The 25,874-nt window shown below is 42.3% G+C and overlaps 1 protein-coding gene across 1 annotated transcript in view; it reads right to left on the bottom strand.

The window, feature by feature from the left end:
- Ror2 (ROR family WNT receptor 2) overlaps nt 1–25,874 on the bottom strand; it is a 239,964-nt gene that overhangs the window by 31,133 nt on the left and 182,957 nt on the right. Inside the window, exon 2 of the mRNA XM_004870050.3 lies at nt 25,645–25,722. Within this exon, the coding sequence (XP_004870107.1) occupies nt 25,645–25,722 (78 nt within the window). The remainder of the gene's footprint in view (nt 1–25,644; nt 25,723–25,874) is intronic.

The raw sequence follows: 25,874 nt of genomic DNA on the forward strand, positions 1-25,874 counted from the left end.
CTGACTTCCTGTTCCACAGTGACAAATGATCAAAAACTTCGTCACGTAAAACAGCACAGATTTATCTTACACTGCAGATGTCAAGAATCTAACATTAAGGTCTCACTGAAGCTCTTGGTGAAAATCTTTTTTTTTTTTTTAACCTTTCCCACATGTCAGAGATTGCTTTTGTTCCTGGCTCAGGGGCCCCTCCTTGCATCCTTGTTTCCACCATTACATTTCCTGCTAAAGACTGGCCTTCCTGCTTCCCTTTTCTAAGGACCCCTGGGTAACGTGCCCCAGGAGGATAACCTTCCCACCTCACCACCCTTAATCACATCTACAAAGTCCCTGTGCCATACAAGGTAACACATTTACAGGTCAGGACATGTACAACATTGAGGTAGCATTATTCTGATCACCACATAGATTCTCCGTGTATCTTGTCTCTTTATTGAGCTATCTTTATTAGTTAAAAGTTTCTGAGTTGATTGTCTTGCATTTTCTACGTATCATCTGATAATGCATCTGTTTTAACTATCACAATTCATTCTTTTTATATCTCCTTTACCTAACTGTTCTGTTCAGTGTTCTTTTTGAATTAAAAAATTCTAGATGTTGAAATGTTGCAAACATTCAGAAACTAATATGATATATGCCCAGACACATAATATCAAAATTTTATGTTTGTGTTTTAACCATATGTCTTTGAACAAATAAAAAATTTTAGAATGCAAGTGAAACCCACTGATCTCTTTGTCCCCTTTCCAATAAACTCTTAAGCATTACTCCAATAAGTACATTTACATTTTAGAAATAGTTTTAGAAATTTTCCCTGGAAGATCATCTTTACTAGTTGCTTTTTTCATTCAAAGTCATTCTATGTTGACAATAGTACTTTCAAATACTGTGCAAAAATCTACTGTATAAATGAACCACAATTTGTTTATCCATTTCCCAATCAAGGGACAAGCTATTTCCACATTTTCTTATTGGCCATTTGTACCCAGGTACAAAAGTACCTCAGAAGTTTCCACTTGGTTACAGAAGTGGTGAGTCACAGGGTCTTGAAAACCTTAATTCATCCATGTCTTAGAAGTATTTGAAAGAATGTGTATCTCACTAACAATATCTGGATTAAAGCGTTTCCCCACAACTTCATTGACACTTGATGTTTGGGAGCTTTAAAACATTTGCCAATCTGATGGATGTGAAATAGTGCCACACTGTCATTTTAGTTTGCATCTTCAGAATTCCTAGATTTACTATTTGGTATTTACGCATGTGTGTCCTGTTTATTTCACTTAAGAGTATCACCTCAATGTGCATCCATTTAGCTATAAATGTCTCTAATTTCTCATTTTTGATGGCTGAGTAGTACTCCATTTTATATAAAAAAAATTTTCTTGATCCAGCCTCCAGTTGATGGGCATTTGGGCTGTTTCCAAGTTTTAGCTATTACAAACTGTGCTGCTATGAACATGGGTGCACATATATCACTGTGGTATGATTCTTTTAATTCTTTGGGGAAGATATCCAGCAGGGGAATAGCTGGGTCAAATGGGACTTCCAGTCCTAGTTCTTTGGGGTATCTCCATACTGATTTCCACAGTGCTTGCACCAGTCTACACTCCCACCAGCAGTGGAGGAGGGTTCTTCTTTCCCCACAGCCCTGCCAGCATTTGTTGTTGGTTGATTTCATGATAGCAGCCATTCTTTCTGGAGTGAGGTGGAATCTCAGCCTTGTTTTCATTTGCATCCCTCGAATGACTAATGATGTTGAACATTTTTTCTTATGTTTATTTGCCGTGTCTACTTCTTTGTGTGAGAAATGTCTGTTCATTTCAGATGCCCATTTTTGGACTGGGTCTTTAAATTTGGGAGGTCTACAAAGCTACTGTGATAAAAACAGCATGGTACTGGCAAAGAAACAGACCTGAAGACCAATGGAACAGATTAGAAGATGCAGAAACAACCCCAGACCCACTCAGCCACCTCATCTTTGACAAAGGAGCGAAACACCCTCGCTGGAGGAAAGATAGTTTCTTTAATAAACGGTGCTGGAGAAATTGGGTTTCAACTTGCCAAAAATTAAAACTAGACCTATATCTCTCACCATGCATTAATCTAAAATCAAAATGGATTAAAGATCTAAATATAAAAACAGAAACACTGAACCAGCTGGAACAGAGGTTAGGTAGAACTCTTCAAGACATTGGGGTAGGAAAAGACTTTATGAACAAAACCTTAGTTGCCCATGAACTAGCACAATCAATAAGTGGGGTCGCTTTTTACTAAAAAGCTTCTGCACAGCAAGAGAAACCACCAGCAGTGTGAAGAGACAACCCACAATGGGGAAAAAATTTTCACCAGCGGTCCCTCAGGCAAAGGTCTACTATCTTGAATCAATAAAGAACTTAAAAAACTCAGACCTCCCAAATTTGTCTAGTTGTATTTATGTACTGGAAACTATGTGCCTTGAACTTCAGGTTTACTACATTATCTGGTCTTTACATCTCTACATAGACTTACTGTCTAAAGGACCATTTTATCTGATGTTATTACAGCCATCTCAGGTTGCATTTGGTTAACAAAACTCTAATTTTACCTTTTCAATATTTTATTATATTTTATACTACATACAAATCTTATAAATGGTGTACAGTTTTACATGTTAATGTATGAGTCTGTTACATTGAGTTTTTTTTTTTACTTATTGTCTTATTCTTCTCATTGCTGAGACAAAATACCCAACATCCAAAGTCAAAGAAAGAAAAGCCAGGCAGCACTGGGAGGAGCATGGCTGAGGAGAAATAGTCCATGGGAGGGCAGGCAGAACGCTGGAAGCAGGAAGCAGCCATATCAGTGAGTCCCATCTTCCCCTTTTCCCTCATCCAGGCTGTAAAGCTATTGGTTGGTGCCACTCACACCCAGGATAGGACTTTCCAATATTCACATCCAGAAATGTGCTAAACCAAATCAGTGAACTGATTTAGTTTTCACACATCCTTAATCTATATTCACACACCCTGGATCCCACCACCTCTGAAAAGCCCCACCTATGAGCACATGAGGCTTTGGGGGGACATCTAGGTACAAGTTACTCATTTTTTAATATTTTGATTTTGTGTCTTATTTCTCCCTTCCTATTTTCTACTCCCTTCATATTTTCCTATTTTAAAAAATTTCATCATCTCTCCCCTTTAATTGTTTGATAGTTATACTTCAGGGATAGCTTTATTACATTTTATAGGTAGGCTTAATTTGATAAAGCCTCCCAAATACAAGAACTTTTATATACTGTGAACTATAAGTTTCTCTCTCTCTCTCTCTCACACACACACACACACAAACACACACACACACACACTTTTGAGTTAACTGCTGCTCAGTAACTGCTTAGTTGTACCTGTTTTTAAGTCTTCAGTGGTGATTTATTATTGATTTTTACTGCTGGAGTTCATTGAGATCTGTCAACTTGTTATAAGTTCTTTCCTCACTAACACCTCTTGCACCTCCCTTCTTTGAGTGAATCCTAAATCCATTCATTTCTTGGGTAAAGGACTGAAGTTGTAAACACTATTAGCTTTGGTCTACAACTATCTGTTACTTTCACTCTTGAAGAATACTTTAGCTGGGCAGAGAATTCTAGATTGACAGTCACACTGTTGTCTTCTGGCTTTTGTGGATCATGTTCAAAGTCCTGCCCGTTATTCTTCACAGGTAGTCTAAACTTCTCCCCTTAGGCCATTGTTAATGTCTTTGTCTTTTAAAACCCTTTGTCTTTACTTTTTTGAAATATATATTACTAGATGTGAATTTACTTTTTTTTAATCTTTCACAGATCTTAATCTCCCTGCTTAAATCTGAAAACTCATGCAATTCAGTAAAATTACCTATCAGTATATCTCATAAAATATTGCCTCTCTTGCTTCCCCTATTTCTCTTCTGAAATCTTTTGAAATCTTTATTCTGATCTTCCTTTTATTATTCCCCTATACTATTTACCTGCTTTTTATATTCCCCATCCTTCGCTATTGTAAGCTGATATCACCTGTTCTGTAACCTGTCCATCAAGTTTCTCAATTCATGGCCTATATTTCCATATTTAGAAGGTTTGTTTGCTTCCTTTTCAAATCCACTAATGCTTTTTCTTCTGTATGGCTTCCACTTCCTCCTTCTTCCTTTAATGTTTCTGGATTTGTCCATTACCAGCTCACTGCTCATCCTGTGACTCTCTGCGTGTGCTTTGTAATTGTTCATGCAGGGCTGGCTTTTTTGTGATCCCTTGATGACTGGGTTCCTTCAATGGGCAGTGACAAGTGTTACTTTAACTTTCCGGCTAGGAATTTCCTACAGCATTCTGGCAATGTACATCTGGGCCGGAGAAGTGTGGGCACACGTCTGAGTTGTCATGCGGAGCCTTCTCAGGCATGCTCCATCTCACGCCAGATTCAAGGGAAGCTGTCTGCTCGCCTCCTCGAGGTAACAACTGAAATCATTCTCAAGCCTCTTCCCCAGCACTGCCACTCTGAGAAGCCCCAGCTTTTTGTGAGAGGCTTGGCTGCAAGGCCTGGCAAGGGAACCCCATGGGTATCCTTCTGGCTTGGTGCTGAAACCCAAGGCTCTCAATGAAACTGGACCCAGAATGACAGTTTCTGTAGCAGAGATGCTATTTCACAGGTCTATGCTAATCTTCCTTATATTAGTCACCTATGCTGTTTGGCTGTATTTTCTATTTGCCAACCTTCCCTGTTTTAAGCCAACTTATTCAGGAGCCAGGAACAGAGAGAGAGAATTGTAAGTAACAGCCAAAATTGTACCAAAAAGGGCAAATTCCATCATTTTCTTAAAACGAAACTAAATTTTTATCCTAGTCCATTATTTTTAAAATTAATTTTATTGGTGCATTTTAAGTATACAATTTAGTGACATTCATCATTGGAAATTTACGCCTTTACATAATCGCTCTTGGTTCTTGTTTTCTCCCCATTCCCCTGCCTTCCCTTCAACCCCTCCGTCCCTTCCTATTTACAAAGACTTTGCTACATTTTTAAATTTTCTCATATTAATCTCATTCCCTTCTTTCCTTGCCCCTACCCCTCCCATTTACTTCCCCTTTGCCCCTTTTCTTCTGATTTCACATTATCTATTATACCTTTTAGTCCTTATTTATACTTTCAGTTTCTCACACTAGAAAAACTATTCAGTATTTAAACATGTGTCCTATTTATATCAATTAAGACTATCTCCTCAATGTGCATCCACTTAGCTATAAATGTCTCTAATTTCTCATTTCTTATGGCTGAGTAGTACTCCATTTTATTAAAAAAACACATTTTCTTTATCCAGTCTCCAGTTGATGGGCATTTGGGCTGTTTCCAAGTTTTAGCTATTACAAATCGTGCTGCTATGAAGATGGGAGCACATATATCACTGTGGTATGATTCTGTTAATTCTTTGGGGAAGATCCCCAGCAGGGGAATAGCGGGGTCAAATGGGACTTCCAGTCCTAGTTCTTTGAGGTATCTCCATACTGATTTCCACAGTGGTTGCACCAGTCTACACTCCCAGCAGCAGTGGAGCAGGGTTCCTCTTTCCCCACAGCCCTGCCAGCATTTGTTATTGGTTGATTTCATGATAGCAGCCATTCTTTCAGGGGTAAGGTGGAATCTCAGCATTGTTTTCATTTGCATCTCTCCAATGACCAGTGATGTGGAACATTTTTTCACATGTTTATTTGCTACTTCTACTGCTTTGTCTGACAAATGTCTTCATTTGACATGTCCATGTTTGGATTGAATTTTTAAATTTGGGAAGTTTGATTTTTTTAAGTTTTTTATAGATTCGAGATAGTACACCTTTGTCTGAGGAACAGCAGGTGAAAAATTTTCTCCACACTGTGGGTTGTCTCTTCACACTGTTGGTAGTTTCTCTTGTTGTGCAGAAGCTTTTTAATAAGAAGAGATCCCACTTGTTGATTGTTTGTGCTAGTTCATGGGCAACTGAGGTTTTGTTCAAAAAAATCTTTTCCTACACCAATGTCTTAAAGAGTTCTACCTAACCTCTCTTCCAGCCAGTTCAGCATTTTGTTTTCATATTCAGATCTTTAATCCATTTCTTTTTTATTTTTTCTTGGTACTGGGGATCGAACTTGGGTCCTTGTGCTTGCGCAGCAGGCGGCGAAACCACTGAGCTAAATCCCCGGCCCATAATCCATTTCAATTTTAGTTTAGTGCATGGTGAGAGGTACAGGCCTAGCTTTAATCTTTGAGAAGGTGAAACCCAATTTTTCCGGCACCGTTCATTAAAGAGGCTATCTTTCCTTCAGTGAGGGTGTTTGGGTCCCTTGGCAAAGATGAGGTGGCTGAGTGTGTCTGGTCCTCCGATCTGTTTCTTTGCCAGTATTATATTTTTATCACAATAGCTTTGTAGTATAGTTTCAAGTTGGGGATTGTGATACCCCCTGCCATGTCTCTGTTACCTAGAATGGCTTTTGCCATTCTAGGTCTCTTCTTGTTCCAAATGAATTTTTGGATTATTTTCTCAAGGTCTGTGAAGTATGCTGCTGGGATTTCAATTGGGATTGCATTGAATCTATAGAGCAGTTTTGGAAGTATGGCCATTTTCACATTGCTGATTCTTCCTACCCAGGAGCAGGGGATGTCTGTGCATTTTCTGATATCATTTTCAATCTCTCTTTTCAGAGTGCTATAGTTTTCAGAGAAGAGGCTTTTGATTACTTTTGTAAGGTTGATTCCTAGGTCTTTCAGTTTCTTGGATGCTACTGTGAAAGGAATTGTTTGCCCTGTTTCTCTCTGTGAGTCTGTTTTTCATGTGGAGGAAAGCTATTGATTTTTGTGTGTTGGCCTTGTAACCAGCTACTTGACTGAATTTGGTTATTAAGTCTAGAAGACTTTTGGTGGAGTTCTTGGGGTCTTCTAGATAGAGTATCATGTCATCTGCAAATAATGACAATTTCACTTCTTCATTTCCTATCTGTTGGGAGCAATGCTACACAGTTCTAGGGATAAATCATTTGGTTAGCCTAGTTCTCTTGCCTACAGCCCAGCTACAGAATAACTCCAGTTTGGCCTCTGGTCACAACTGAGACTTCAGTGATCCAGTGATGCTGTGATTCTCCAGGACAAGAAACATCGTGGGAGAACAAACATCTGCTCAGTTCCTCCTTGTTCTTGGACTGATTAACATCTTGTTTGCCGGAGATGTACTGAACTCTCTGCAAGCCTTCCGTTACACCTTGTTTATCCCAATGTGAACTATTGAACTCTCTGCAAGTCATTTGTTACATTTGTTTCTCCCGATGTACTGAATAAAAGGTGTGGTAAACTGGGGGCTTTGTCTTTGCTGCCCAGAGCAGCACTGATCAGACCCAAAGCTCAGCTTCTTCTCGGTCTCATTTTTCTACCTTTCCTGTAATTCGCCGTGTGCTGCCGTGGCTCGCAGGAGACCAGGACTCACTGCAGAGGTTCTGGTAACGTCCCCTTCCACTGTCCCCTACACCTATCTTTATTCCTTTTATTTCTTTCTCTTGTCTAATTGCTGTGGCTAAAGTTTCCAAAACTATATTGAACAGAAGTGGTGATAGTGGACATCCTTGTCTTGTTCCTCATTTTAGTGTGAAGAATTTCAGTTTTTGACCATTAAGTGTGATATTGGCTGTTGGTTTTTCCTAAATGGCTTGTATTAGATTGAGGTAGAGACAATCTACTTCAATTTTTCATAGGGTTTTTAATCATAAATGCATGTTGTATTTTATCAAATGCTTTTTCTGCATCTATTGAGATGATCATATGTTTTTTGTCCCAGGCTATATTGATATAGTGTATTACATTGATTGATTTGTGTATGTGGAACGAACCATCCCTGCAACCCTGGGATGAATCCCACTTGGTCAGGGGGTGTGACCTTCTTCTTGATCTTCTGCATTCTATTTGCCAGTATCTTATTAAGGATTTTTGCATCTATGTTCATTAGTGAGATTGGCCTATAGTTCTATTTTTCAGTTGGGTCTTTCTCTGCTTTGGGGATCAAGGTGATGCTTGCTTCCAGGAATGAATGTGGGAGTATTGCTTCCCTTTCAATTTCATTGAAGAGTTTAAACAGTAGTGGCAGTAGTTCCTCTCTAGATGTCTTATAGAATTCAGCAGTGAAGCCATCAGGACCCGGGCTTTTCTTAGTTGGTAAGTTTTTTTTTTTCAGTTGGTACCAGGGATCGAACTCGGGTCCTTGCGCTTTCAAGGCAAGCAGCGGAACCAGTGAGCTAAATCCCTGGGCCCTAGTTGGTAAGTTTTTAATTAAGTTTTCAAATTCATTGATTGATATTGGGTTGTTTAGAATTTTTAGGTCTTCTTTGTTAACTTTGGTAATTCATACTTATCCTGGAATCTTTGTAGTGCTTTTGTGTTTTCCATCTTATTGGCATACAGGTTCTCGAAGTAAATATTGATGATCCTCTGGATTTCTGCTGGGTCCATTGTAATTTCATCCTTTTCATTCCAAATTGCATGGATTTGAGCCTTTTCTTTCCTTTTTCGATAAGGTTGGCTAAGGGGTTGTCAATTTTGTTTATTCTTTTGAAGAACCAACTCTTGGCTTCATTGATTTTTTTTTAATCATTCTCTTAGTCTCCATTGCATTGATTTCTGCTCTGATCTTTATAATTTCCTCCCTTGTATGAGCTTTGGGTTTGTCCTGCTCTTCTTTTTCTAGAAGGTTGAGGTTCAGCACCAGGTTATTTAATGGGGCTCACTCAGTTTTCCTAGTATGAGTATTCACTGCTATGAATTTCTGTCATAAGACTGCTTTCATTGTGTCCCATAGATTCCGATGTGTTGTACTGTCCTTGTCATTTAATTGAAGGAACTGTCTGATTTCTTCTTTAATATCCTCTATGAACTATTGGTTATTCAGAAGTGTGTTGTTCAGTTTGCATGTGTATGAAATTCTTGTGCTTTCTTTTGCGATGGATCTCCAATTTCATTGCACTATGGTCTGATAATATACAGGGGATAACTTCAGTTCCTTTGCACTTACTTAAACATCTTATATGAGTGAGTATGTGGTCTAGTTTGGAGAATGACCCATGTGCAGCTGAAAAGAATGTGTATTCTGATTTTGTGGGGGTGGAAATTTCTGTAAACATCTATTAAGTTCATTTGTTCAAGAGTTGGATTGAGTTCTAGTATTTTGTTGCTTATTTTTTGTCTAGTACGTCAATCTGTTTGTGACAGTGGCGTACTGATGTCCCCACTACTACTGTATTAGTGGTTATTTGATTTTTCATGTCGGTTAGTATTTGGTACTAGTGTTTGATGCATATATATTTATAACTGGCACACTAGTGTTTAGTGCATATATATTTATAATTGTCATGTCTTCCTCTTGGATTGCTCGCTTTAGAAGGATATAGTGTCCTTCTTTGTCTCTTAATCAGTGTTGGTTTAAAATCCACTTGATCTGCAAAGAGGGTAGCTACTCCTGCTTTTTTTGGGTTCCTGTTGCATAGAGTATTGTTTTTCACCCTTTAACTTTCAGTCTATAAGTTTCTTTAGTAATTAAGTGTGTTGTTTGTGTGCAGCATATTGTTGGATCTTGCTTCTTTTTTCTTTCTTAAATTCTTTTATTGGCACATTGTAGGTATACAACACAATTACATTTCTCATTGGGAATTGTAACTTTACATAATGCATCTGGGTTCTTAATTTTTCCACATTCCCGGCCCTCCCTTCAACCCCTCCACCCTTCCCTATTTACAAAGACTTTATTTCCATTTTATCCATTTCTCATCATTTTTCCTTTCCCTTCTTTCCTTTCCCCTGCCCCTCCCACTACCCCTACCCCTTTGGACCTTTTCTTCCTATTTTTCATTATCGATTATTCATTCTAATCATTGGTACATTTTAGGTATACAATATAATGAGGTTCATCATTGGAAATTTGCAGCTTTACATATTCTCTCTTGGTTCTTACTTTTTACCCTTGCCCAGCCCTCCCTTCAAGCCCTCCATTCCTCCCTATTTACAAAGATTTTGTTCCTATTTTTCCATTTTCTCATATTAATCTCATTCCCTTCTATCCTTTCCCCTAGCCCTCCCACCTCCTTCCCCTTTGCCCCTTTTCTTCCTATTTCACATGACCTATTATACATTTAGTCCTTATTTACACTTTCAGTTTCTCACACCAGAGAAACTAATTCGTATTTATACATATGTGTCCTATTTATTTCACTTAAGAGTATCACCTCAATGTGCATCCACTTAGCTATAAATGTCTCCAATTTCTCATTTTTTATGGTTGAGTAGTACTCCATTTTATAAAAAAAACCTCACATTTTCTTTATCCAGTCTCCAGTTGATGGGCATTTGGGCTGTTTCCAAGTTTTAGCTATCACAAACTGTGCTGCTATGGATATGGGTGAACATATATCACTGTGGTATGATTCTTTTAATTCTTTGGGGAAGATCCCCAGCAGTGGAAGAGCAGGGTCAAATGGGACTTCCAGTCCTAGTTCTTTGAGGTATCTCCATACTGATTTCCACAGTGCTTGCACCAGTCTACACTCCCATCAGCAGTGGAACAGGGTTCCTCTTTCCCCACAGCCCCACCAGCATTTGTTATTGGTTGAGTTCATGAGAGCAGCCATTGTTTCTGGTGTGAAGTGGAATCTCAGTGTTGTTTTCATTTGCATCTCTTGAATGACCAGTGGTGTTGAACATTTTTTCATGTATTTATTTGCTATTTCTACTACCTTCTCTGAGAAATGTCTGTTCATTTCAGATGCCCATTTTTGGATTGGCTCTTTAAATTTGGGAGGACTGATCTTTTTAAGTTCTTTATAGATTTGAGATAGTAGACCTTTGTCTGAGGAAGAGCAGGTGAAGATTGTTTCCCACATTGTGGGTTGTCTCTTCACACTGCTGGTGGTTTCTCTTGCTGTGCAAAAGCCTTTCAACAAGAAGAGATCCCACTTGTTGATTGTTTGTGCTAGTTCACGGGCAACTGAGGTTTTATTCATAAAATCTTTTCCTACATCAATGTCTTCAAGAGTTCTACCTAACCTGTGTTCCAACTGGTTCACAGTTTCTATTTTAATATTTAGATCTTTAATCCATTTCGATTTTAGTTTAGTGCATGGTGAGAGATATACATCTAATTTTGATCTTTGACAAGTTGAAACCCAATTTTTCCAGCACAATTTTATTTATTTATTTATTTATTTTGGTTCTGGGAATTGAACTCAGGTCTCTGTGCTTGCACAACAGGTGGCAAAACCACTGAGCTAAATCCCCAGCCCTCCAGCACCATTTATTAAAGAGGCTATCTTTCCTCCGGTGAGGGTGTTTGGCTCCTTTATTGAAGATAAGATGGCTGAGTGTGTCTGGAGTTGTTTCTGCATCTTCTAATCTGTTCCACTGGTCCTCAGGTGTTTTTCTTTGCCAGTAGCATGCTGTTTTTATCACAGTAGCTTTGTAGTATAGTTGCAGGTTGGGGATTGTAATACCCCCTGCCATGTCTTTGTTACCTAGAATTGCTTTTGCTATTCTGGATCTCTTCTTGTTCCAAATGAATTTTTGGATTGTTTTCTCAAGGTCCATGAAGTATGCTGCTGGGATCTCAATTGGAAATGCATTGAATCTGTATAGCAGTTTTGGAAGTATGGCCATTTTCACTATATTGATCCTTCCTACCCAGGAGCAGGGGATGTCTATCCATTTTCTGATATCATCTTCAATCTCTCTTTCCAGAGTGCTATAGTTTTCAGAGAAGAGGTCTTTGATTTCTTTCGTTAGGTTGATTCCTAGGTATTTCAGTTTTATGGATGCTATTGTGAAAGGAATTATTTGCCCTATTTCTCTCTCAGCGAGTCTGTCATTTGTGTAGAGGAAAGCTATTGATTTTTTTGTGTTGACCTTGTAACCAGCTACTTGACTGAATTTGGTTATTAAGTCTAGAAGACTTTGGGTGGAGTTCTTGGGGTCTTCTATATACAGTATCATGTCATCTGCAAATGATGACAATTTGACGTCTTCATTTCTTATCTTTATTCCTCTTATTTCTTTCTCTTGTCTAATTGCCATGGTTAATCTTTCCAAAACTATATTGAACAAGAATGGTGATCGTGGACATCCTTTCTTGTTCCTGATTTTATTGTGAAGGATTTCAGTTTTTGACCATTTAGTATGCTGTTGGCTGTTGGTTTTTCATAGATGGCTTCTATCAGTTTGAGGTAGAGACCATCTATTCCAATTTCTTGTAGGGTTTTTATCATAAATGCATGTTGGATTTTGTCAAATGCTCTTTCTGCGTCTATGGAGATAATCATTTGGTTTTTGTCCTTGGCTCTATTGATATAGTGTATTACATTGATTGATTTGTGTATATTGAACCATCCCTGCATCCCTGGGATGAATCCCACTTGATCAGGGTGTATGATCTTCTTGATGATCTTCTGTATTCTGTTTGCCGTTATCTTATTAAGGATTTTTGCATCTATGTTCATTAGTGAGATTGGCCTATAGTTCTCTTTTTCAGTTGGGTCTTTCTCTGCTTTGGGGATCAAGGTGATGCTTGCTTCCAGGAATGAATGTGGGAGTATTGCTTCCCTTTCAATTTCATTGAAGAGTTTAAACAGTCGTGGCAGCAGTTCCTCTCTAAATGTCTTATAGAATTCAGCAGAGAAGCCATCAGGGCCCGGGCTTTTCTTAGTTGATAAGTTTTTTATTACGTTTTCAATTTCATTGGTTGATATTGTGTTGTTCAGAATTTTTAGGTCTTCTTCGTTCAACTTTGGTAATTCATATGTATCTAGGAATCTGTCCACTTCTTCTGTGTTGTCCATCTTATTGGCATATAGGTTCTCGAAGGAGGTATTGATGATCCTCTGGATTTCTGCTGGATCTGTTGTAATTTCACCGTTTTCATTCCTAAATGCATGGATTTGGGCCTTTTCTTTCCTTTTTCTGATAAGGTTGGCTAAGGGTTTGTCAATTTTGTTGATTCTTTTGAAGAATCAACTCTTGGCTTCATTGATTTTTTGTATCATTCTCTTAGTCTCCATTGCATTGATTTCTCCTCTGATCTTTATAATTTCCTCCCTTGTATGAGCTTTGGGTTTGTCCTGCTCTTCTTTTCCTAGAAGCTTGAGGTTCAGCATCAGGTTGTTTAATTGCGCTCATTATGTTTTCCCAATGTGCGTATTCACTGCTATGAATTTCCCTTGTAAGACTGCTTTCACTGTGTCCCATAGATTCCGATATGTTGTATTGTCATTGTCATTTAATTGAAGGAACTGTCTGATTTCTTCTTTAATTTCCTCTGTGACCCATTGGTTATTCAGAAGTATGTTGTTTCATTTCCACGTGTTTATGAAGTTTTTTGTTTCTTTTGCTATGAATCTCCAATTTCATCTCACTATGGTCTGATAATATACAGGGGATAACTTCAATTCCTTTGCACTTACTTAAACATGTTCTATGTGTGAGTATGTGGTCTATTTTTGAGAATGACGCATGTGCAGCTGAGAAGAATGTGTATTCTGATTTTGAGGGGTGGAAGACTCTGTAAACATCTGTTAAGTTCATTTGTTCAAGAGTTTGATCGAGTTCCAGTATTTCATTCCTTATTTTTTGTCTAGTTGATCTATCTATTTGTGACAGTGGGGTGTTGAGGTCCCCCACTACAATTGTATTAGTGCATATATGACTTTTCATGTCTGTTGGTATTTGTTTTGTATAGTTGGGTGCACTAGTGTTTGGTGCATAGATATTTATGATTGTCATCTCTTCCTCTTGGATTGTTCCCTTTACAAGGATGTAGTGTCCTTCTTCATCTCTCTTAATCAGTGTTGGTTTGAAATTTACTTGATCTGCAAAGAAGATAGCTATTCCTGCTTTTTTTGGGTTCCTGTCACATGGAGTATTGTTTTCAACCCTTTAACTTTCAGTCTATGAGTTTCATTTTGAACTAGGTGTGTTTCTTGTATGCAGAATATTGTTGGATCTTGCTTCTTGACCCATTCTGCCAGTCTATTTCTTTTGATTGGTGAATTGAGACCATTAATGTTGATGGTTATAACTGAAACGTATTGACTTATCATTGCCATGAGTTTTTCTTTTTGTTGGATTATCCCCCTTTGCATTTAATTTCTTGTTGTTCCCAATGGAATCATTCTGCTGGGGCTTCATGGGGTTGTGATCCTCATTGTCTTTTCCTAGGATATTGTCTAAAAGTTTTGGGAGTGCTGGTTCAGTATTTATGAAGTTCCTCAGGTGCTCTTTGCCATGAAAGTATCTTATTTCTCCATCAATTTTGAAAGATGGTTTTGCAGTGTACATCAATCTGGGTTGGAGGCTGTTTTCCTTTAGGGCTTGAAATATGTCACTCCAACCTCTTCTTGCCTTTAGGGTTTGCATTGAAAAGTCTGCTGTGATTCTGATTGGCATTTCTTTGTATGTGATTTGTTTCTTTTCTCCAGCTGCTTGCAGAATTTTGTTCTTCTGTTGGGTTTCTGGAATCTTAACAATTATATGCCTATGTGTATATTTTTTTTTGATCAAGGCTATTTGGAGTCCTATATGCCTCACATATCTGTATGTCAAGTTCTTTTCCCCTCCTTGGGAAGTTTCTGCCATCGCTTCTGTGAACAGTTTTTTTTTATGTCATCTGCACTCTCTCCTGTTTCTTCGTTGACTTCGATCATTCTTATGTTATTCTTCTTTGCATCATCTAGCAGCTGCTGGATTGATGTCTTGTGGTCCCTTACTATTTTAAAGAAATTTTTCTTTTCCTGATCACTAATTGCAATCTTATCTTCTGTATCTGAAATTCTGTCCTCACTTTGGCTCATTCTGGTGGGTAAACTTTCAATAGAGTTTTTAATCTCCTGGAAATCTGTTTGCCTCTGTTTTATGGATTCCATTTGTTTCCTATGTTGGGATTCCATCATGTTCCTCAGATCCTCTATTTTTTATCTGTGTTCTCTCTAGATTTATTATTCGTGTCTTGCACTTTGGCTACAATCTCTGCTGTTATCTGAGAAATTATTTCTGATTTCATTTTTCCCAGATCCTCTTTTGTTGCCCGTTAAGGGAGTCCAGGTGGTTGAGTATCAGATTGTTCCATCTTGTTTTCCTTTGGGGTTGCTTTAGGTGAACTGGAAGTCTGGTTTTGAGATTTGTTTATGTGTCTTCTCATTTCAAAGGGGGGTGGGGGTGTGTGCTGCTGGTGCCTCCCCATTTTACCTCCTTGGCACTGGGGGCAGTGGTATGGTGGCCTAGAAGGCTCCTCCTTGGCACTGGGGGTGCCTCTGCTCCTTGGAGCTGGGGGAAGTAATATGTGGCCAGGAAGGCTCCTCCCCCAGTCCATTATTTATGCTTGAAAATTACCTAATATAATCAATTCCAAGTGAAATCAGCAACAGTAAGATACTACTTTCAATCTCAATCAGGATTTCCCTGCTCATTTGTATTCTCTTAGGGTAGCACTCCTGTTCTGGAGCTACTCCACTACAAAGACACTGGAGGACAGTAGGTTTGTGCAGTTGCCTTTTTGCCCTGGTATCTGTGTCTTACTGGCAATCTCTCTGTTCTGCAGCCCACAGATGTGTCCACATCTGTTCTGTGGGCATGTGCGCACATCACTTGTCACTTTTGGCAGTCTATGTCATACTTGCATGACACTTTCAGATTCCAACTCTGTCTAGACAAGTTCTCCACAAAATTGAGGCCATTCCCTAAGGCTGCAAACATAGTGGTCTCTGCCATGGTAGCCCAGGGCTGTTATTTATAATTCTCTCTTTTTTTCTTCCTGACTGGTGGGCATTTCTCCATGTGTCTTGCAAGTCCTTATAAGCATTTAAATCTCCTATTAATTTTTTATGGAGCGTGTGTATGTAATTGATACAGGAGAGCTGTCAAATCAACTTGGTCCACCACTTTCACTGTCATCAGTTCTCTTGGGGCCAAAATTAGAAAGCTGCAAATAAAGCTCTCTGAAGATGAAGCACAATATTTTTTCTCCTGTGGCATTTAATTTACAGTCAGCCATTTAACCTCTCTTTGCTTGATTTCCCTCATGTGCAAAATATGGGGCTTGTACTAACCATTTTCTAAACTCTCCTCTAGCTCACAAAAACTTCCTTTAGCGCAGCCCCAAACCTCTCCAGACAATTTAACAGGCTAAAAGGAGCCTGGCATGGCTGACTGAGAATTTCACTACCGTGGATCCAGTCTGGGCTCCACAGTGTTAGCACGAGAAGTCTTCCCTTTTTCCTTGATCCAAATGAGCTCCATTTCCCAACAGCAATGCAACTTTTATAACAATTGATGGTAAAGGCTTTGCCTCCCCACTCTGGACAGTGGAGCTGAGTCCAAGCATCAACATATCCCAGAGGAGAATTCCATCCTGCAGGGCACCACCCTGCTGCACAATCACAGTCAGATCAATGATTAATGATTTTTATATTCCAATCCACCATACAAATAGTTGCCATTATGGTCAAATTACTTTAAGTGTTTGAGGATCTGCTTATTTACAGGCCATGTTGGCCAGTCTGGAAAAAAGATAAAGAAAGCCTTTTGTGTGAGGGGTCATGAGGTCATAGGGTTTTGACTGGCGGGAAATAAAACTGACAGATTTCCTGGAAGGGCAAGTGAAAAGGAGACCTGAGAGTAGCAGGAAGGATATAAAGCCACTCTTCCCGGGGGAAAATATTTACAGGTCAATAAATCAGCTGGAGGCAGCAAGCAGGTGGCACTGGGCTGAGAGGCTCTCACACTGGGCTGACTTTTGGTCCACACAGATCTAGATGCAGAAAAAAGAGGGAGAACATCAGAAACACCAGGCATTGGAGAAAATGGGGAAAATGGAGGACACCAAAAGCAAAGAGATGAAGAGAAATACCTATGAGCATTTGCGCCTTTAGAGAAAGGGAGCCAGGGATGCAGGGTGAACTGCATTCCCCAACCCTTTCTGAGGACCTCACCGACATAATTGTGAAAGTGATCTATCTCATTGGGTGGGCACAGTGTCACTGCAGAGGTGACTCAGTTAGAGGAGTCATGCTTTAGAATAGAATGGGCCCTAAATCAGTGGTCAGTGTACTTACAAGAGGGAAGGCACACGGATATATGGAGGGAATACGGCAGTGTAAGGGGGAATGGAGTCATGCTGTCACAGGTCACCTGTAACACCTGAAGCTAAAGGATAGGCCAGGACAGATTCTCCTCAGATCTCAGACTGAATCAACCCTGCAAATGTGCTGATTTTAGATTTCTGGGCTCAAGTACTGTGAGAACACACTCTTGCTGATTTAAGGCACCCAGCCCAGGGTGCTATGTCATGAAAGATCTGGGAAACTAACCAGAGGGGTAGAGGGACTGGGGGAGGAGGAAGAGGGGCCGTAGGAGAAAGGAATCAGCTGAACAAACATCAGCGACATCAACAGCCACCACCCACTCAAAAGGATAGGGACGGACAGAGGCAGGCAGACCCAAGGAAGCCCCCACGAGGAAGAAGGGGCAGAGGGAGAGAGGACCCTAGGGAAGAAGACAAAGGAAGACTTGGGGCAGAAACTGTGGGAAGCTGCTGGGGGCCTCTGCATGTCTCGGGGTGGTATATGCTTGGAAATCTCCTATTCCTAGGCTGGGATTTTCTGTAACACCACTGAATCTGGCCGGACCCCAGACAGCCCGATGGCCCTTGCAAATCCAGCTCACAAGGGATAACGATCGTCTGTGAGACCAAGGAGGCTCCCTTCACGGCCATCACCTTCCTAAGGGCTGCAGACTCAAGGCCTGGAAACCTCATGCTCATTTTGTCCCAAATTGGAAAACCTTTTAGGAACATTTTGCCTGGGCCTGTGTGGCTGTGAGGCCTACAGTGACCTGGGGCCTGGCCAGCAGGAAGGCCTCACCTCCATCTGGTCTTGTGCTCTGTGACTGAGAGCCCTGGTCTGGGAGGCTGCTCACTCCCAAGTTACCCAGGGACTTCTGCTCTTTACCCACAGGCACAAAACGTATGCCCTGTAATTCCCAGGGAGGGTAGACATAGGCATGTAACTCAGTACAAACTTACAAATGCTTGGCAAAGAGAATTCAGGGGTTGACATCCCAGGGAGCTAGGGGCCCAGTACATCCTGCTAAGCTGCTGGGTTTTCAGTGTACCCTGAATGGTCTTGTTGCTCATTCCCTCCACAAAAATGGTGGGAGAAGTGTTTCCTTGAACCCCCGGAGGCACCATCAGAACATTCTCAGAGATCACCTCTGAGACCTGGTTAGAGTCAGTGAGTGCTCTGGGCTGAGATGCCCCAAGATGAGCCCATCTCTTCTGTTTGCCTGCCTGCTCCTCCCCATATCGCTTCAGTAGGCTGCACCCCCAGAGTGAACCTAGAGGGTCCTCACACCATGGAGCAGGCAGGAAGAACTTTACCACACAGCATCCAAGGGTGCAGACTGAAACCTAGGTCTGGCTGTGGCCCCTCATGTGGCTTATGTATAGAGCCAGCTTTGGCCTGTGCATCATGAGCAGAGGAACAGGGTACAAGTGGGTACGTGGAATGAGATCCCACCTTGGGTAGGACCTCTGCCCTACACACCGACTGCCCATGCCTACCCCCTGCCTGGAGCATTCCAAGCTTGAGCTAGCTTGGATTCCATGAGGTCTTTGCTGGTCTCCGGCCCTTTGTCTTCACGGGGCTCTCAATAAGCTCCCAGCCACTCATCTAGGAATGAAGCCCCCACCACACTCATGCTACCCCACCTTCCTCCAGCATCTTCCTGAGCTAACTGTTCCTCCAGCGTCACCATCCCCACCTATTCTAGAGCTCAAAGGGGACAGAGACCACATCACCTCATCCTGAGTTGTTTCCAGTATTGGGGCTCAGAATATAACACCTGAAAATATGCCATAAGGGCCAAATATGCCATATTAAAACATTTTTCTTTTCTTTCTTTCTTTTTTGTTTGGTTTGATATGTTTTGTTTTGAACTGGTTATTCAGAGACACTGCAGCCTAAAGTGTAGCTCTGAAAAACAGTCTTTTTGTAAGAAGAAATTTGAGTCTGAAAGACAATCTGCATTAGCAAAGTTCAGCCATTCATTGTGCAGACACTTCAGTGAATGACAGACCACTGGTCCCTAATATCCAAGCACCTGGCAACATTTGGACATTGGCAAAAACTGCCTAATGGCACACTTCACAGACATACTGTATCAGCATCAGAGAGCAGGAAATGTGACACTTTGGTGTGCTGGTGTGAAATTGGAGTGCCTGGGTACCTGCAGATGCAGACACAGGCAGAGGTATTCTCTGAACTCCCTGTCTGTAAGTAGGGGTCCTCCAGGGGAGCTCAGTTGTCACAAATCCCTTTCTCTGAGATCTTAACCAGGGAAGATTAACTAGATTGCAGGAGAAGAGTGGAGGCTGACACTACAACCAGATAGACTGCCACAGGTCCTCAGGTCCAATGCTTTTTTCCCCAAATTCCTTGTCTCTCCTCTAAATTGCCTCTGCCTTCCTCCCCACGTCTCTGTGAAGAGGGTGCACAGTTTTTCCCTCTCACTGGGATTTGGAGTATCCACTTTGCTTCCTGTGTACCTACTATGTTTATCTTTTCTCTTGTTAATCCATCTCCTATCAGCTTAAACTGTGACTCAGCTACAGAACCTAGGAGCGTGGAGAAGCCATTTCTCCCTCTGCTCTACCATGGAACCCAGCAGCTGGTACTTGGGGGGCTTTAGTGAGCACTTGCTGGATACTATGAGATGGAGTTCAGGCCACATCCTTGCAGGAGTCTGCCCTGCCACTGGGGTACAGACCACCCTTGATTCCCTGTACACTTCTACACCACTGCACTCTTCATGTTACTCTATTTTTTGCCCTATATGCCTCAACTCTGCTGTTGATGAAGGCAGGAACTCACTCCCTTGATAGAGAAGGGAAAAATAAATACCAGAACAAACAATCCACTTCATGAAGCACTTGTGCCATCAGCCCAACTACATCCCACTCCCTTGTGAATCCTTATTTAAGTTCACCCATCCCCATTGGTCTCTGCCACCTCTGTGTTTAGTCTTTACCTTGTAAAATGCAAAGAATCCAGGGGACACGCTACCTCCACCTGACAGGGAGGGATGCTCCTCAGAGTGATTCACCGTGAGCCGCTCAGATCCCAGCAGATGGATGGTCACCTCGTCTGCTCTGGTCTGGGCACTTGCACATGCCCTGCTCTAGGCAGTGTCCCCCCATTCAAAGGGGACAACAGCACACAACAATATTAAGAACTCATACTCATCATATTGTAGATGAAGAAACTGGAGCTTGGGGATGTCTGGGTGACTGGCCATCCAGGAGGTGCAGGTGCCCAGAGTTGCCACACTCAGCCAGAAACCAAAGTTCTCACCGAATTCACACATACCATGATGACAAGGTTTGCAATTGGGATCCTAGTCTGATTTTTTAATTGGTTAGCCTGGGAGTCTTTCACTCTGCTAAATCTAAGAAGCCATCTTGCACACATGTACACACCCCTGCACGCGCGCGCGCACACACACACACACACACACACGAATTCCGGCAGGAACCAGAAACATACACAATGTATTTGCCCATCAGTCCCCCTGACCTACACCAATCAAGAAACTAACAGGGGCTGAGGATTTAGCTCAGTGGTGCAGCACCTGCCTGGCAAGCGCAAGGTCCTGAGTTTGATTCACAAAAATGGCAGGGGGCGGGGGGGAGGAAACTGACAATCAGGCACTGTCTCCATGTAACACACCACATTCCTCAGACTGCTTCACTGACTCTTTCCAAGGAAAGTTTGGTATAGCACTGCACCCCCAACCCCAGTTACACATAGCAGGGCAGCCTGGTAAGTACAAGGCAAGTGAGCATGGATTTTCTACCCTGTTATTGAGAACCCACTTGAGATTACCTATAATTGCAATCTGTCCTCCCATTGGGAACCTCAGAACTCCCCTCTGGTTTTAACATAGACACAAACAGCTTTCCTAAGATGGGAGACACAGCACACTGCATCTATTCTAGCTGAGCCAGAATACAGGGGCCACCAGACAAGCAGGATCAGCTCCACCCCACCCTGGCATGTAGAAATTACCCACTTCCCACAAATATTCCAAAGTACTGACTTTACAGAACACGAGCTGTATTACACACGCATTTAAAGTTCTGTCTTGGAACAAAAAAGCAAGTAGTTTCTAGGCTAAATCTGGGCTTTGGTAAGTAACACAATAATAACAAGTTACATGCATCCTTATATACTGCATGTCTGATAGAACATGGAATACAAAATTCCTATTCAGCATCCCTTCTGAGTTAACCCCGTGCTCTGAAGTCGTGAGGCCAGCTTCTGCCCTGACAATGACAGCACTTTGCAATATGGAAATTTACAGTAGTCTTTTCTTCTGTAAATCAGTCTCCGTTTTGGCTCAGGGACCTGCCCCACCCCACCTCCCACCATCTTGTCTTTCTCCATTTCTTACTCTATATTGAATACCAGCCATAGACACCCCTTTGTATTTGCAAGGCACTGACTCCAGGATCCTACCTCAGATACTAAACTCTATGGATTTTCAAATTGCTTAAGTAAAGTAGTATAATGCCTGTATATAACTTACGCCCACTCTCCCTATACAGTGGTATCTGGGTTCATGAACTTAATTCTTTCCACAATTCTGGTCTTAGGATTCCGTACTTTGAATCATCAGTATATTACTTACAATCATAATACTGGGTAAGTGTTATGTGTTAAAAACTGTTTTATTGTACTGTTTAGGGAATGAGAAAGAAGTAGATGTCTATAAATGTTCAGTTCAGACATAGTTTTAAAAAAATATTCTTGACCCACAGTTGGTAGAATCCTCAGGTGTGTAGCCCATAGATATTGAGGGCTGACTACTTGCATAGTACATCTGAACAAAACTACTTTTCACAGCTGACTCTCACATTCTGTTTTGTGGGAAAAAGGTGGAGCACCGACAGACCCTCCCATTTCATCTGCCCAAGGTTTACAGGTGTGTGGGGGTCATAAATATTTACTGGACTAAAGAAACAGCAAACATTGTACATTTAGCCATGACTGGTTTATGATTTCAGCTACATATAGACATGCAGTGACAGAACATTGTAACTCTAGACATTGCTCAAAGTGGCGTTGCCAGGCCAATTCCTCCATAACTGGTGGTATCTGGCTGTAGATGGGTGGCAGGAAGGAGTGAATATCCTTTTGTGCTATAACCCTCCAGAGGATGAAAATTCATATTACAGAATCAGAGAATAAGATTGCAAGGGGAGGACTAGGATCCTCAAGCCACCCCAGAAGTCCTGGGAGGCAGTTACCTGTGAGTCCTGTCACCCTGAGGGTGCTGAGGTACTGCCCATAGAAACTGGCAGACCCACAACAGTCACAATGGTAATATTCCACATGACACCAGCAGTAGCCACTGTGCTGAGTGCCTGCTGTGAGCTAATAAGCAAGGCCTTTTATGCCTGCTAAGGCTAGGGAGACTGGGCCAGAGCAGAACTTCACTCAAGGCCCAGCGCCAGGGCATGACGTGAGGCCACCTCCACCAGGCCTGTCTTCTGTAAAGGTGATGCTGCACTGTGTAATGCTACACAGCCACTGCAAGAAGCACGGCCCAGGGGTCTGGGGTTGTCTGGTTTCTCTTTGCACTTCCTTTTTATAAGTATGCATATGTGCACACACATGCCTATTTGATAATTACCTTCTGCATTCAGTCTTTCTGTGCCCTGGAGAGGTTCAAGGCAAACTTCCAAACTCTGATTAAAAATCCTCTCTGCACTACAGACTCACAGAAGCACCCAGTCACTTGTGGGTTAACAACAAAAACAGTCAGGAAGCAATCAAGTCCCAAATAAACAAAGAGCTCATTAGAAAGCATCCTACTATAAGCCTGAGCAGTTAGTTGCTCAAAGACCAAAAAGGGAGGTCAAAGAATCCCAGCCCAAGGCCCTGAATTTGTCTTATAAACTTTTGGAGCTTGCAGCTGGATGAGAACAAAAATTTCTATTAAATTTTAGCCCAAGGTCATTTCTACACCTCGATAAACAAATGCAACTTCCATTGAGGTGAGTCATGGGTGTTTCTACCTCACGGGGCTTATTTATGATGACTCCATTTTAATAGAGACTGTGCCTCCACCACAGTCAGACCCAGGCCCACAAGGACGCCCTTGTACCTCTCTACCTAGGGGCTACAAGTTCTCAGTGCATCTCAGAACAGGCCGAGACACGTTCACAGGAAGGATCACAGCCTCACAGGATGACTGTACACAGAATTTCCTACCATATCCTGGTTCAGGCAGCCCCACCTGCCTTCCCATGGCCTTCTGTTCCTCCCCCATTATCCCATGGGGCTGCCAGAGCCACCTTTTCATTGAGTGAATCCAATCCTATGCCTCCCAGGCTGGATGCCTTTGACACGTATCAGTAAAATACACATTTCCCTTCCCCCTTCAAGACCTGTGCAGGATGCAGCCTGGCTTGGCCCAAGGGGACTTCCTGTGTGGCTGGAATGTTCTAGATCTGTGTCAGCTTATCATGAGAGCTGCTGGCCACATACATTCAACTAATATGACTGAGGGGCTGAGTTCCTAATTTCACTTTGTGGCTGGCAGCTTGAACCACACCACAGGGTTACCCTGCTGACCACTGCCCTCTCCCACTGTCACCCCATCAGTTGTGCCACTTCTCTTCAGTGCTTCCAAGGCACCAAGTCCTGTCTGCCCGCAGCTCTTGCCCATGCAGGACACATACTTCCCTCCTGCCATCACTGGGAGACATCTGTACTTCAGATCTTGGTACATCAGTCTGTCCCCAAATCAAGCTGCCACTTCTCTTTCTAGAGCTTCACAAACTGATCCCTTTCCTTAGGCTACTTTCATATGAAGTTCTGTGACAACCTGATGGCTTTCCCTTAGGATGCCTGCTCTCCCCTGTCCCACAGACTCTATAAGACAGAGCTTATACTCTGCCGCTAGGCCCTGGGACAGAGTCAGAACATGTGGGATGGTGTCAATCAGTTAATGTTCATGGACCATCTGCACTGGGGGTTAAGTCAGGCCCTTGAGAGATGTGACAAGAATCAATCTGTCAAAAAACTGTCCTTCCTCAGGAAATGTGTTTTTGAGGCCCAGTGTGCTCATGAAGACTTCAGACCCTCAGCCACTATGTCCATGGGGTGGCATGAAATCTAGCCAAGGCTCCCACAGACAAATGGCAGACCTGGTGGGCATCCTGGGGCTTGCATCTCCTAAAACGTCTCTCCCACAAGCAAGCAATCAGTCTGTGATGAGGGCCACTTTGTGAGGGTTCCTAGGAGCTCTGTGTAACTCTCACTGACATCTTCTAGGGTGTACTGCTCAAAGGAGCCCCAGACACCTGCCCTAGGTTGGGAGGACAGCTCAGGGGTAGAGAGCTTGCCTAGCATGCAGAAGGCCTCAGGTTCCATCTCCAGCACCACACGTAGGCACACTCACACACACACAACTGACTTTACCCAGGTGTGCACTGGGGAACAGCTGTGAAGTGCGATGGTGCCAGAGTAGCCTCCAAATCCACGTGGGAGGCAATCAGGATGAGACGAGGCCATGAGTGTGGAACCTCCCTCATGGCAGTGTAGGCGTCATAAGAGGAAGGAAGAGAGAGCTAACCTGGCACTCTTGCTCTGTCTTGCCATGTGTTGCCCTTGCTATTTTCTGACACAGTGCCTTGCCAGACACGAGCACCTGGACACTGGACTTCCCGGCCTCTAGAATTGTGAGCCAAATATCTTTCTATTCTTTATAAACTCCAGTCTATGGTAGAAACAGAGAACTAAGACAGGACACATCTGTGCTCCTCCAAAATCCACATGGTAAAAGCCCTAGCTCATGTGGCAGTCCTTGTCAGAGGGGCCTTTGGGGATAACTGGGTTAGACAAGGGCCATGTGGGTGGGGCCCCCACGATGGCATTCATGTCCTTATGGAAGAATCCAAGGGAGCTTTCTCTCCGTCCACCATGTGAAGGCCATGTAGTAAGGTGGCCCAGCTCTCTGCTAGGTAGGAAAAGGGCCCTTCTCATGCTTGCCCTTTGATCTTGAACTTCTAGCCTTTGGCAGAGAGACAATTACCCTGGCAGCCTGTGATAAATGAGACACTCTATGCATATGTGGTGATGGTATGTGAATTAGGAGATGTATGACATCCTCACGTAGCTGGTCTGCACCTGTCTGACCCAGACTACCTTGTTCTACCAGCTCTAGAGACACGATGGCCATGACATGAGCAAAGTGTCAACAGCACATCTCCCAGGAAGGCCAAGGCAGCAAGAGCACAGACCTATGCTGGTAGCAGCATGGAGGAGCAGGCACACTTGCCTCAGACACACCTTCCTCTGGACCAGTGCACGAAGAACTAGTGCTGCTTCCCACAGCCCCCAGGAGTCACAACAGCTCTTGCTTAAGCACCAGCACCCAGGGGCCATTCCACATGCCTGATGACGGGCAGCACTGACCAGGCTACCACCATCATTAATTCAGCTAAGACCACCCCTGAGTAGGAAGGACAAATTAATAAGCTATATGATGCTCTGGAAACTTGCAAAAAGCACCACCCTTCACAGCTTACCTTTCAGAGTGGGAATAGGACCTTCTTGTCCGTCAAGATGTCCCAAAGGGTCACTGGGATCTGGAACCTCCACTTCACCTGGAAAAAAAAAACCAAGACACACAAGCTCACACTTTAAGGGTCTTTGATTTTCTTCTCAGGCAAAGACAAAGGTAAAGGAGTGAGGCATCATGGTGACCCCTACAAGGTGTCAGTTATATCAGGTGATACGACAGTAAAGTGGCTCTTAA

The sequence above is a fragment of the Heterocephalus glaber genome, unplaced genomic scaffold, assembly GCF_053883595.1.
Source record: "Heterocephalus glaber isolate CG9 unplaced genomic scaffold, H.glaber_assembly_v1.0 deba00000621, whole genome shotgun sequence".
NCBI classification, from domain to species: Eukaryota; Metazoa; Chordata; class Mammalia; order Rodentia; family Bathyergidae; genus Heterocephalus; species Heterocephalus glaber.